Source organism: Telopea speciosissima, chromosome 5 (genome assembly GCF_018873765.1).
Source record: "Telopea speciosissima isolate NSW1024214 ecotype Mountain lineage chromosome 5, Tspe_v1, whole genome shotgun sequence".
NCBI classification, from domain to species: domain Eukaryota; kingdom Viridiplantae; phylum Streptophyta; class Magnoliopsida; order Proteales; family Proteaceae; genus Telopea; species Telopea speciosissima.
Genome location: NC_057920.1, coordinates 37,015,479 through 37,029,023, shown reverse-complemented (window position 1 = coordinate 37,029,023; position 13,545 = coordinate 37,015,479). Strand labels below are relative to the sequence as shown.

The window sequence follows — 13,545 nt, the reverse complement described above, 5'->3', positions numbered from 1 at the left end:
AAACCTCATGTAAATCTAGGATTGTACAGATTAGGCACTCAAAATATAAACCAGAATTTAACAACTTCCCACATAGCATCCTTGATTTAAAAACTCAGAAAATAGCAAGACGCCAAAATTAGTAAATATCAAAATAGCAACTAACAGATTTAGAAGTTTGAAAACAAAAACTGAAATTGATACTAGAAACAAGCGACAGAATTGGAAGGTAACTGAAATAACAAATCCAGACTTAGTAACTATTGGGAAATAACAAGTAGAAACTAAGAAATAGCAAGTCAAACTCAAAAATAGAAATGTAGAAGAAGGTAATAGTAGAAGAAGTATTGTAACGGCATGGAGAGATAAACATTGAACTACCAATACAAATTGTGATCAATGAGAGAAGTTGATGGCAACAATATCAACAATAGAACCTGGTCTAAAAACTTGAGTGAATGAAGAAGATAGAAGAAGGAGGATATGAACTAGGCTTCTCACCTAAAACTTGACTAGCATGTCACCAATCTAACTTGGAATCCCATTAAGGGCTTCACCGCATCTCACAGCAAAAGAAATGTTACACCCGTGCCCAAAACAGGCCTAGTTTGAACTTTTTATAATAGGTGCTACTCCGACAACTGTCAACACTGAAGACATGGGCTGTGGAAGTGGTTTCCGAATGATTGATGGTAAGTGATCGGATGGTGTAATTTTAACCTTCAAGATCATGGTAGAATGTCATCATTATATAGTGTACAAACCCTTGTTAAGCACCCTTGAGAGTGGGTAAGAACACTGGAGAGAATCCAGTTTGAACAGTACAGCAATGACCCCCTGGTCGATCATCACAGGTTGATCAATGATCTGCCTGTCACCATCAACCAATGGAATGCTGAACTCCCCAGTATGGAGTTGCTGTCTGAGGGACTTGTTGCTTCGTGTTAGACCTTCCTTCGCTTGTCCTGTCATGTTACAATATCCATGTACGACTTTGTACTCAATATTAAGTCAAGGTGGTGGGCCTGCGAGGCCTAACTAGGGAAATGAGTTTGGTCAGGTTTAGGTGCGTAGGCAAATAGGCCTCAGTAGCCCTTGCCTACAAAGGCTCATTACTCACAATACCAAAACCATGGAAGGGAGAGAAAGAGAGGGAAGAAAAGGAGAAAAGGAAAGGAGAAGAAGGAAGAGAAGGGGAAGCGAGCTTGAATTCATTAGGTGCTACTGCCCACACTCAGTTTCAAGTAGGAGCCACTGTTCCCTGTCTTTCCCTTTCCATTTCTGCGGTTTTACAAACCTAGGGTTTAGGATTTTTGGCTGGATTTTCACTTGAAATCCAGTGTTGAGCTCTATGGCCAGTTGGTATGTTGTTGTTTTAGGGTACTGCACCCTCATGCATGCCCCTAACTTGGTGTCTAACTGAATCCTCAATGTTTTGGGTGAAAACAGTAAAAACTTAAAGTTAGGGTTTCAATCAGAGATTCGATCAAATCTCCTGTTCCGTGCAGTGAAACTCAATACCGCTTGGTTCAAAAGATAGGTGGAGTAATCCCCTACAATCTCTATGTAACAAAAATGACCCCAAGACCGTGTCGGATGGAACCTGAACTGAAACCCAGTTCTCGGACTATCCATCAGTCGATCACCACCAACTGATCTGGATCTTTGGGCATTATTCCAACGCTTGATCTAACACTTTATAAACATAATTAGGTCAAAGACAATCAACTCGGTGAGGTATATTAGGGAGTCGCTCGGGTTTTGATTTTGGGATTGAATCGCCAAGTCTTTCAGACACGGTAAGTGGGTGTGGTTTGACTTAATTTCTACAGTGTTTCAAATTCATAAATGTCGTGTGATATATACATAGTTTCCATCATTCTATTCTTTAATATTAACTATGCATGTTTTAATTTCTTAACCTTACTATGCATCTTTTGATTTATAACTTCACTATGTATGCTTTAATCGTTTTATATCTTGGTAATGTAGTCCTAGATAGGTAGGAGACCTACTAGGAGCCAAACAACAGGATCAAATAACAAAAGGGGCTGCTGGTTCGAATGGACAGCACTAGGATTTAGGTCAATTCCTAGGGTTTGGGTTGGATATTGGGAAAGGGGTTTATAGGGTATTAATGGGCAGGTCTAGGGGGTCAATATGGTATAAAAATAATAGGATTTGGGAAGGTTTTAAAATTCTGCAATTCTAGACAGAATTGAGTTGCAGATTTTAGGTTTAATGGAGTGGGGGAATGGAGGGGTTGTAGTGGAGACTAAGGGCTGTGTTTAAGGTCGAGTGTAGGGAGAGGTGTGGAGAATATAGGCTGGAAGTATGGTTCGAAATTGATGGCCAGATCTGTAGTAGTTATGAGGGAGTCCTAGTTGAGGTAGGAGTTGCAGGTTTAATGGAAATTAGGGTTTGATGGATGGAGGGGGGTGTGGATTAGGTTAGAGGATGAAGAGGGGAAGGATATATGTAAAAAACTAAGATTACTTACTAGTTTGATCTCCTTCAAAGGCAGCAGCAGCAGCTTGAAGAAGCTCGATTGAATAAGAAGAAAGACCTCCCGATCTACAAGATGCAAGGAGTCGATCGGAGTCCACCAATCCCTTCAACCTTGATATTACTCACAAGGCACACTCACGATGGAGCAAAGGCAGCAACAAAAGCAGCAAGCATAAAGCTAATTTTTATTAATCAAATTCGTATTCAATGCTGACCTCCCTTACAAACTTATATAGAAGACTCAAAAATAGACTTAGACACTAAAAAGGAATGGCCTAACCTTATCCCTAACCTATTAGGTAACTTAAACCAACTAGGAAACTAAAATACTAAAAGAAATAGACTCAAAACATGGCTGGACTTATAGAGTCCTAATCCAGCTCAACTTACATCACATGACCACTTAAGTTGTCACATGACCACTTAACCAAGTCACATGATCACTTAAATTGAACCAATTGGATGCAACCAATTTGAACCGGTTCAATTAAAAAACATAAAAATAAACTAAGTATTGGGCTAATCCCGTATGCAACCTATATACCCATATTTTAGGCCCATAAAAGTGGCCTATTACATTAGAAACCCATGGGATCAAAGGCCCAACATGTATGTAACTCAACCCTAGACTTATTTCCAATGAAACAAGCCCTATTTGGTGATGAATCTGCATCACTTGGTTATATAATGTGTTTGGGAAATGAGATACGGTGTGGCCGAGGATGTTCTAGTACCATGATCGCCATGCTAATTGTGTTGCATACATGATGCATCAGATATAGGTTTGGAAATGGGTTGCAGTGCGGCCAAGATTTGTTCTAGTACAGTATTCACCATACTAATTGTATTTCAATTCTTTACTATGGTAATAGAAATATCTGTTGCATTAGGCTTGGAAATGGGTTACGGTGTGGCCGAGGTCTGTTTTGATACCGTATTTGCCATACTCAATTGTATGTGTATATGTATACTTGAGGAAACGGGAGGGCAGTGTGGTCGAGGGTATTCTGGTACTATGATCACCGGCCTCAAGTATATATGTATCGTAGTTGTTAAGGCGTCGCCTAGGCGTCCAGACGATTTGTTAGGGCCTAGGTGACAGCCACTTTATTGCAGGGCACCTTGCACTAGTTTTTATTGGTATCGAACCCGGTATTGGGCCTTATTTATGCCAAATATCATTTAAGTAAATGTTTTTATATTTGTAATTTCATTTACTGAAGGTATTATTCATAAATAAGCAAATACCTCCTATTTGAATCCAATAAAAATAGTTAAAAAATAAAATTCCAAAAGGATAAAAGTCAACCCCTTAGTTCAAGAACAAAAACTAAATTTTCGACGATAGGTGAAATTTTCACCTTTCAAATGCTGCGGTTTTTCTCAAATCTAAAAATTCTATAAATCATAATATGGTAATACATTGCTAAAAACCAAAAGTGCAGTAAAATATTCATTTGTTTTGATATATAAAAAAATTTATTTTCATTCAGAGCAATTTTGACAGCATTCGTGCAGACCAAATAAGGTTTGACCGAAACATAACTTCTTCAATATAAATCAGATTTATGCAATTTTGGATTTGTTGGAAAGCTGGTTTTGTGCTCTTAACTAATACAAAAGTCTCATGTAAAAATTTGATTAGTCAAACTTCTTAGAGAACAAGATCATCTCTCTAAATCGAGAGCAATTTAATTACTTATAGATAATATCATATTTTCTAAGAACAATATAAACCAAATGTGAGACTAGTATACACCAAATGTATGTTTTGATTGTTTCAAACTTCCAATAACTTGCTTCTTCAGTTATGTTGTCTTCTAGTTCTATGCTGATTTTTTATGATTTGATGTGGCTTAATATTGATTTTTGATGACTTGATGTGACTTAGTGTTATTTTTTATGACGATGTGGCTTAATGTTGATTTTTGATGATATAAGAGCACACTAAATAATGTTAAAAAAGGGGGGAAATAAAAAATAACACTTGAGGGCGCCTTCGTAGCCTAGGCAGGTGCCTTGTCGCCTAAGCGCTTAGGCATCGCTCCACCACCTTGGATCACCTTGCCGCCTTGACAACTATGATATGTATATATGCTATTGTCATGGCACGTAGACATATTGATAGGACAATTGACCCTGTGCTATGACCCTTGCAAACAGGGGGTTACATGTTGGATAACCCACCATGGTAGGTTCGATGGTGTTCTGGGACCATGGCGTCAGGTTAACTATCGGGGATTTACTGGGTGACCAAGGCACATTCCGGGACTAACAAGCTCCCTACGCAACTAGGGTAGTATCGTTGGGTGACCGAGGCACAGAGGGGTACTGCCTATTATGTTGTAGTAGTACTATTACCCTTAATATAGTTTTGTTGTTAGGTGGATAATAATAAAATTGAATCCATGCACCGCATCATGGACTATATAATGTAGTCCTAGATAGGTAGGAGACCTACTAGGAGCCAAACAACAGGATCAAATAACAAAAGGGACTGCTGGTTCGAATGGACAGCACTAGGATTTAGGTCAATTCCTAGGGTTTGGGTTGGATATTGGGAAAGGGGTTTATAGGGTATTAATGGGCAGGTCTAAGGGGTTAATATGGTATAAAAAGGTTAGGATTTGGATGAGTTTTGAAATTCTGTAATTTTGGGCAAAATTGAATTTTAGGGTTTTGGGTAGGATGCCTTATGAAAATGGACTGTTTGTAAGATCTAGGGTTTAGGGGCAGATTTTAGGAAAGAGGTTTATAGGGTATTAATGGGCAGGTCTAGGGGGTTATTTTGGTATAAAGAAGTTAGGGTTTGGATGAGTTATAAAATTCTGCAATTTAGGGCAGAATTGGATTTAGGGTTTTAGGGTTCTAATGGATCTATGGATTAATGAAAGGGGTGATAATAGGAGTAGATGGAGCTTAGGTTAGAGGATTAGAAGAAGAAGGTTAAATGCTGAATTAATAAACTACTTACTTGAAAGATTAAATCTTCAATGGTAGCAGCTTTGAAGAACTAGAAGAAGGACCTCCCGATCTACAAGATGCAAGGAGTCAATCGGAGTCCACCAATCCCCTCACCTTGATATTACCCACAAGGTAGCCTTGATATTACCCACAAGGTTCACTCAACAGAGCAGAGCAGCAGCTATGGCAGCAAACAAAAGCTTTTTCATTAATCAAATTCGTCTCTAATGCTGGCCTCCCTTACAAACTTATATAGAAGACTCACAAATAGACTTAGACACTAAAAATGAATGGCTTAACCCTATCCCTAATCTATTAGGCAACTTAAACTAACTAGAAAACTAAAATACTAAAAGAAATAGACTCAAAACATGCTGGACTTATAAAGTCCTAATCCAGCCTAATTTACATCACATGACCACTTAACCAAGTCACATGATCACTTAAATTGAACCAATTGGATGCAACCAATTTGAACCGGTTCAATTAGAAAATATAAAAATAAACTAAGTATTGGGCTAATCCCGTATGCAACCTATATACCCATATTTTAGGCCCATAAAAGTGGCCTATTACATTAGAAACCCATGGGATCAAAGGCCCAACATGTATGTAACCCAACCCTAGACTTATTCCCAATGAAACAAGCCCTATTTGGTGATGAATCTGCATCAACTCTCCCCAACTTGAAAAAATTCGTCCTCAAATTTTGTAGTGATGAGGGGGAATCAACATGTGATCAGCAGCTTTGACCATCCCCAAACAGAACTCCAGTGAAGCAGGAATATTGGGGATAAAATCTCCAAGGCGTGGAGCTTTCTCTTCGAAGAACCATGGTGGCATAACAAACTCTATGTGTTCGTTTTCTGAATCAGCAGCAACTGTGAATGTCTTGTCCATAGAATCTTCAGTGTTAGCGACCTTCGCATCTAATACTTGAGACACAAGCTCCACCTCTTCAAAAACAGCATCTTGAATGCCAATAATTTCTTGTGGAGTGCTCTCAACCACCTCTTCATCTTCTGTTGTTTTACCTTTTTCTACTTTGGTTTCTTCGACATTGACCACTTCAGTAGGGTCTTCTACATGTCGACTTTCCATCTTTGAAGCTATAGGGGCCGTCTCTTTCTTTTCATCACAATTCACTGCCATTTCAGCTTTATCTTTAACTTGTGCTCTCTCGACTTCCTTTGGTAATGGAATTTTGTATTCAGCCGTTGTTTTAATACTGGTAAAGTTAGATTTCCCACACTCTTCAACTTGCAAACGGAATCTCATTGATGGAGGCTTCAAGTTGTCTTTAGATTTGAAGGCCTTTTGGTGGTGATGTTGTCGATGGGAATTTAAGTTACCTTGTTGTAGAGCTCCGAACGTTCGTGGGAAATATTTTTTACTCAGATCTTCTTTCATCTCTGTCCATGTAACAGGTTCTCTACCACGGTAGTCAGGATAATCCATCTGGGTTCTCCACCAATTATGTGCTGGTCCCACTAGCTTGGTATGTGCTAATCTCATTTTCCTATGCTCAGGCAAATCATACCAATTAAAATAATCATCTAAAACAGTTAACCAATCATAAAATACCTGTGGATCTGGTCTGCCATCATAGTCTCTCAACTCATACGCCTCTGGAGGTCTATTGCGTCTCCTGTAGTCTCTATATCCTCTGTTCCTGTCTTCACTGTGATCATCTCTGTCAGGTCTACGTCGGTCCCTGTAATCTCTGTCGTGTCTGGAATGATCTCTGCGGTCCCTGTGACGTCTGGGATGATCTCTACGATATTCATCCCTTCCCAAAGTTCCATGTACTTCAGAATGAACTTGGAATCTATCCTCCTCTACATATAGAGGGTTGCTTACAAGAGGCACAGCTTGCCTTTGTTCCATTACCAACATTCGATCGCCAAGAGCTTGCTGTTCTGTTGAAATTTTCTGTAACATAGTCATAATTGCAGCAAGGGAATCGGGTGGGGGTGGCTGTATAGGGTCCACAGCAAGGGTGCCATGTTCAGCCATGGCTCTGATACCACTTAATGTAGTCCTAGATAGGTAGGAGACCTACTAGGAGCCAAACAACAGGATCAAATAACAAAAAGGGCTGCTGGTTCGAATGGACAGCACTAGGATTTAGGTCAATTCCTAGGGTTTGGGTTGGATATTGGGAAAGAGGTTTATAGGGTATTAATGGGCAGGTCTAGGGGGTTACTATGGTATAAAAAGGTTAGGATTTGGATGAGTTTTGAAATTCTGTAATTTTGGGCAAAATTGAATTTTAGGGTTTTGGGTAGGATGCCTTATGAAAATGGATTGTTTGTAAGATCTAGGGTTTAGGGGCAGATTTTAGGAAAGAGGTTTATACGGTATTAATGGCCAGGTATAGGGGGTTATTTTGGTATAAAAAAGTTAGGGTTTGGATGAGTTATAAAATTCTGCAATTTAGGGCAGAATTGGATTTAGGGTTTTAGGGTTCTAATAGATCTATGGATTAATGGAAGGGGTGATAATAGGAGTAGATGGAGCTTAGGTTAGAGGATTAGAAGAAGAAGGTTAAATGCTGAATTAATAAACTACTTACTTGAAAGATTAAATCTTCAATGGTAGCAGCTTTGAAGAAATAGAAGAAGGACCTCCCGATCTACAAGATGCAAGGAGTCGATCGGAGTCCACCAATCCCTTCACCTTGATATTACCCACAAGGTAGCCTTGATATTACTCACAAGGTTCACTCAACAGAGCAGAGCAGCAGCTATGGCAGCAAACAAAAGCTTTTTCATTAATCAAATTCGTCTCTAATGCTGGCCTCCCTTACAAACTTATATAGAAGATTCACAAATAGACTTAGACACTAAAAATGAATGGCTTAACCGTATCCCTAACCTATTAGGCAACTTAAACTAACTAGAAAACTAAAATACTAAAAGAACTAGACTCAAAACATGGCTGGACTTATAAAGTCCTAATCCAGCCCAACTTACATCACATGACCACTTAACCAAGTCACATGATCACTTAAATTGAACCAATTGGATGCAACCAATTTGAACCGGTTCAATTAGAAAACATAAAAATAAACTAAGTATTGGGCTAATCCCGTATGCAACCTATATACCCATATTTTAGGCTCATAAAAGTGGCCTATTACATTAGAAACCCATGGGATCAAAGGCCCAACATGTATGTAACCCAACCCTAGACTTATTCCCAATGAAACAAGCCCTATTTGGTGATGAATCTGCATCACTATATGTGTGTGCTTGCATGCCTGCATCCCCTCATTGACCTTAGTGAAGCTCACTCCATGTGGATACCCCCTTTTAGATTGTGAGGCAGGTTCAATAGTGTCGTCGAGCGCGGGTAATTCCTCTTCTATGACAGCGTATGATGGAGACTGGTGGATACCAGAACCCGAGGGACACGATGCCGGTTGCAGATGCGATGACTGTGCTTAAGATGTATTGTGATCGAGGATGTGGTGCCCTCCATTTTTTATTTCTGATGAGTTTATACAGTTTGATGTAATTATTATTATTTACATTATGGTCAACTGTTGGATCAAGAATAAACTTAATATATGTAATATTCTATAACATTTAGTTTCCCAGTTAAGAGAAACTCCCGAATCAGGTCTAATATGATCATTCTTTATTTTATCCTTTCTAGTTTTGCTACACATCCATTTCAACACCCTCATCTCTGTTATGCTGCCCAACATTCCACACCATAAATCATAGCCGGTCGTATGACTGTCCTATTAAATTTTCCTTTAAGCTTTAAAGGAATCCGTCAATCACACAACACTCCAAATGCACCTTTCCACTTCATCCATCCTACTTTAATTCTCTATTAAACATCATCTTCTATATCACCTTCCTCACTAATGATTGATCACAGATACCTAAAATAATCACTTAGTGGAATTTCCCTCTCATCAACTTCCACCCCTTCATTATCCGTCCTAGAGTTAATAAAGTTACACACCATATATTCCGTCTTTGTTCTACTTATCTTAAAACCTATTGATTCCAAGATTGATCTAATGCAAAATCAACCTTGAACCAGGGAAACCAACGGGAGATCGGTTGCAACAGGATCAATACAATAAAGGAACAAAAATAACTGAACTCTTTTTTTTATTGCTATTTTCTGTTTACATATGAAAGAAGAACATCAAAAGATAGGAAAGAAGAATAAAGGGACATACAAGGGGGATAGGATCAGCTATCTCAGCCAGGCTAACTCAGCCCATCATCCTCTGACCTAGGGCTTCTCACCCATGGTATCCCACCATTGCCGCATCTCATAGCTTCATCAATAGCTCTTTTCTCTTCAATCTCTCTTTTCTATTCAGCCACATACATGTATTTATAATAAAACAACCCAATCCTAATCTAAGAAATTAATTAATAAAACCTATAAAATAGAAACTAGACTCTAACTAGGATTCCTAACAGAACTAGGATTCCCAAATAGGATTACAACTCAAATAGGAAACCAAATAAGTGTCTAATAATAAAAATAACACCAAAAATCAACTCCTCTAAGCCAGCAGTCCATATCATGCTTCGATCTTCATCATGATCTCCATAACTCCAGCTTGGTGTTAATTCGTGCTTTTATCTCATCCACCTAAATAATGTCTTCAGCAAAAAGCATGCACCAAGGAACCTCATCTTGGATGCCCCTGGTTAACTCATCCATGATAAGCACAAACAACTAAGGGCTTAAAGCTGATCCTTGATGTATCCACCTCCACAATATGCCCTAATTCTCCCCTTTTATTTGGAAAACAATAGCTGGTAATAATACTACTAGTACTGCTCTCTTTCCTTCTTTTCTTTTTTTCTCCTTGTTTCTGGTCTTAATAATGCAAATCAAGAGTGTATGCTAATATAATACTGTTACAAACCTCTAATACAGGATCCATGATATGAGAACAACTAACTCAGAAAAGCAAACAAAATCTGACTATCCCTTGCCACTGGAAAAACAAAACTAATTAGAAAATAGTCCCATTTGCATTTTTTTTTATTCTTTATTGGTAAATAAGTTGAGATGAAGATTGATTTGTACAGATAAATAAGCATACATGATTAAATTGGTGAATAAAGCTTCAGCTGATAACTCTGTAGCTAATGACCAAACATAAAGATATGCATTTAGAATTTTAGATAACAAAATCAATCAATGGTGCTAACATAGCTGCAGCATCATCATGTGCATTTTAAGAACTAAAATGCCATCTATACACCAACCAAAATAGTCCCCACCATTGACAAGAAACTACTTGGATATTTCATCCAAGATAGTAAAGACCTACGTAAGTTGTTTCAAAATACCTGTTCATTGAGTATGGTCAGTACCAAGTTCAGTCAAAACAAGACCAAAACATTACATTTTTCAGACTGCGTATAGATGGAAACTATAAAGCATCACTACGGCATGCTATTAGTCGAGTTTGAATGAAATTATTCACTTCAATTGACTAAGGGAAACAACATTTAATTTGGTGATGCCCATCTGAGTCAGTGATAAGAAAATCATAGCTTGAAACCAAACTTCTCAAAACTTGACATTTGCTCTATCACTTTGATTTAAAATTAGATAGCAATTAGCTTGCAACAATTTATTAAAATAGGAAGCAACAGAACCCAAAACAATGCCCTTCAATCAAGTGAATTACAAGGGCTAGAGAATACCTCCATCATGGCTTTGATTTGCATTTTAGAAGGGGGATCAATATGGGGCCCAGGCAGATGCTTGTTAATATCACTATAAGAAAATTTAGAATGCATGCTTAGTAAGAGTATATATGGGATCTGCACTAGTTGAATGACAAGTATCTTATCTTGATTAAAAACAATAAAGCTGAGAAAAAGAATATCTCATACTTGTACACAAGTAGGATGGCAATATATAGATCTTCAAATGTCAAATTAACCTTTCCATAGGAATCTTTGAAACGCTCAAAAACCCTATCTGTTATCTTCTTAATTTGCCTCTCCCTCCACTGCTTACCTGCACAAATAATAAAGTTTCCATTATGTAATCAGGAGATTACATCTCCCAGCCAAAAGATTTAAAACAATAAGAACAGAAAATGAAAGAGACTGATGCTTAAATGTCTGTTTTTGGAGGTATAGCCCATGGATATGGGTCCACATCTTTTTTCTGCACACTACTAAGTGTATTGATAAACTGTATAAACTAGAAACAAGTTGTAGAGAGTTTTGGCAAGACCCAAAAAAGCACAAAATCAGACCCAACTAGATTCCCCAAAGAAGCATTTAAACATGGAAAACACTAAAAATGAAACCACAACGACATATGTTACGGCAATCAAAAAATAATTATTTTTTTTTCATAAGAATCAGATGACACACTCATGTTCCAGGCATAAAAACCATCAAACGGTCTATGGATTTATCAAGGAGAATGGGGATGCACAATGTTCAAAAAACATGACTATGCAGAGATTAGTGGAACACACACCCCCCCCCCCCTTCTTTAGCATTTATATCATCATCTAGATATTATCCCAAATATACCCTTTCCCCAACAGAAATGAGAAGAGCTTAAAGGTCAACAGCTAACTTGATTAACTGAACAAACATGCTCATCCATCCACATAAAGATTTTGAAATTCTTGATCATCCAACAGAGAGACAGGCAGTTATGCCATCTATTAAAATAGTGCTGGGCAAGGAGATGCTTCAGGTGGTATCCATACACCATGGGAGATTACAAACTCTCATTGTAGTACATAACTCCTGATATGCGCCTATTGACAGTCATCACTCTCGTCTAAAGCACTTAGGCCAAAATCTTTCCTTATGCTTATAAGTTAGAAAAGAAGGGTCAACAAGATGAAGTAGAATGGCACTGAGAACTAAAAAAGATGCAATTTCTAACTAGACAAATCTTCAATAACAGGATCCATACACCACCAACCCAAAAAATATCTACAACTTCGACATCCCAGAAAGCAATCTGTTGATAGTTGTAATTATAGAGCTACACCAAGAATTTGGGCCTCAAATATAGAATAAAGAAACTCATGCATGATGAAACATAGAGACTGGAAGAAATCAAACTCTGAAAGAAAATAATACCAGGGTTCAGATTGAGTCATAGAAATCAAAACAAAATGTGAAGATTTTTTATTCCAGAATTCTCTATTAAAGTTCAGGAACAAAAAATAAATAAGACGTTGAATCACAAGAGATAACAAAATTTTGTGGTAAAATACCCCCACCTGATTCAGTTAAAATTTCACAGAATCTCAAAGAACAGGAACTTCAACCAGGACCTCAAAAGGTAGAAGAATAAATAAATAAATAAGTATGAACAAAATTTTCCGCGACAGAGATTAAAAAATATATAGAAAAGATCCATCAAGAAATATTAAGCAAAGATTAGATGTTGAATTATCTTTTCTTAGTACCTATCAAAACCCTAAAACAAAGATAAATCACAAGAGGTAAAAATCTACCCTCAAATTTGTGAAATTTTTGCAGAACATGAAGCCTAACGGATTGCAAAAGAAGAAGAGAAAAAATTCCAATACCTTGAAATTTTTCTTGAATGGCTCCCAGAACTTGTCCCATTTTGGTCGAGCCTCGAGAGACAGTTCAGCAGCTGACAGCCTGACACAGAGATTTGAAGTCGTCTTGATGAAGCCGAAAACCAGAAGTGGAAGAACAAACTTCCACGTAAGAGAGAGTCCCCACTCCCCACCACCCATCAGGGGCCATATCCACCACGTAGACCAATTTATTTTTTTTTTTTTTTTTTTTTTTTTTTCAAGGGATCCACCAAATCCAATTATTTAAGAGTTTCTATTATGTTGGTGTAGGCGCAGCCGCCACGGCCACAATGATTTGCCCATCATTGAAAGTTGAAACTGCGCAGGTATCTTCCCATAAACAGTTTTCTCTGTTATTTTGTTCTAAGCAACGGAAAACACCCTCAAAGCCGTTTGATAAATCCGTTTTATTACTAGTGTTTTTTGAAATAGAAATAAGAAATTATGTGTCCTAGAACACATTTGACAGAACAAGTTCGACTTATTTTTACGTTTCTTAAAACAAATTTGAC

At 37.8% G+C, this 13,545-nt stretch overlaps 1 protein-coding gene across 1 annotated transcript in view; it reads right to left on the bottom strand.

Annotated features, from left to right (window-relative positions):
• The window catches only part of LOC122662634, a 28,209-nt gene extending 15,039 nt beyond the window's left edge, over nt 1-13,170 (bottom strand). Inside the window, exons 1-3 of the mRNA XM_043858325.1 lie at nt 13,016-13,170; nt 11,340-11,466; nt 11,148-11,220 (exon numbers count right to left, since the gene is read on the bottom strand). Of these exons, the coding sequence (XP_043714260.1) occupies nt 11,148-11,220; nt 11,340-11,466; nt 13,016-13,055 (240 nt within the window). The 5' untranslated portion in view covers nt 13,056-13,170. The remainder of the gene's footprint in view (nt 1-11,147; nt 11,221-11,339; nt 11,467-13,015) is intronic.
• Between the last annotated feature and the right edge of the window lie 375 nt (nt 13,171-13,545).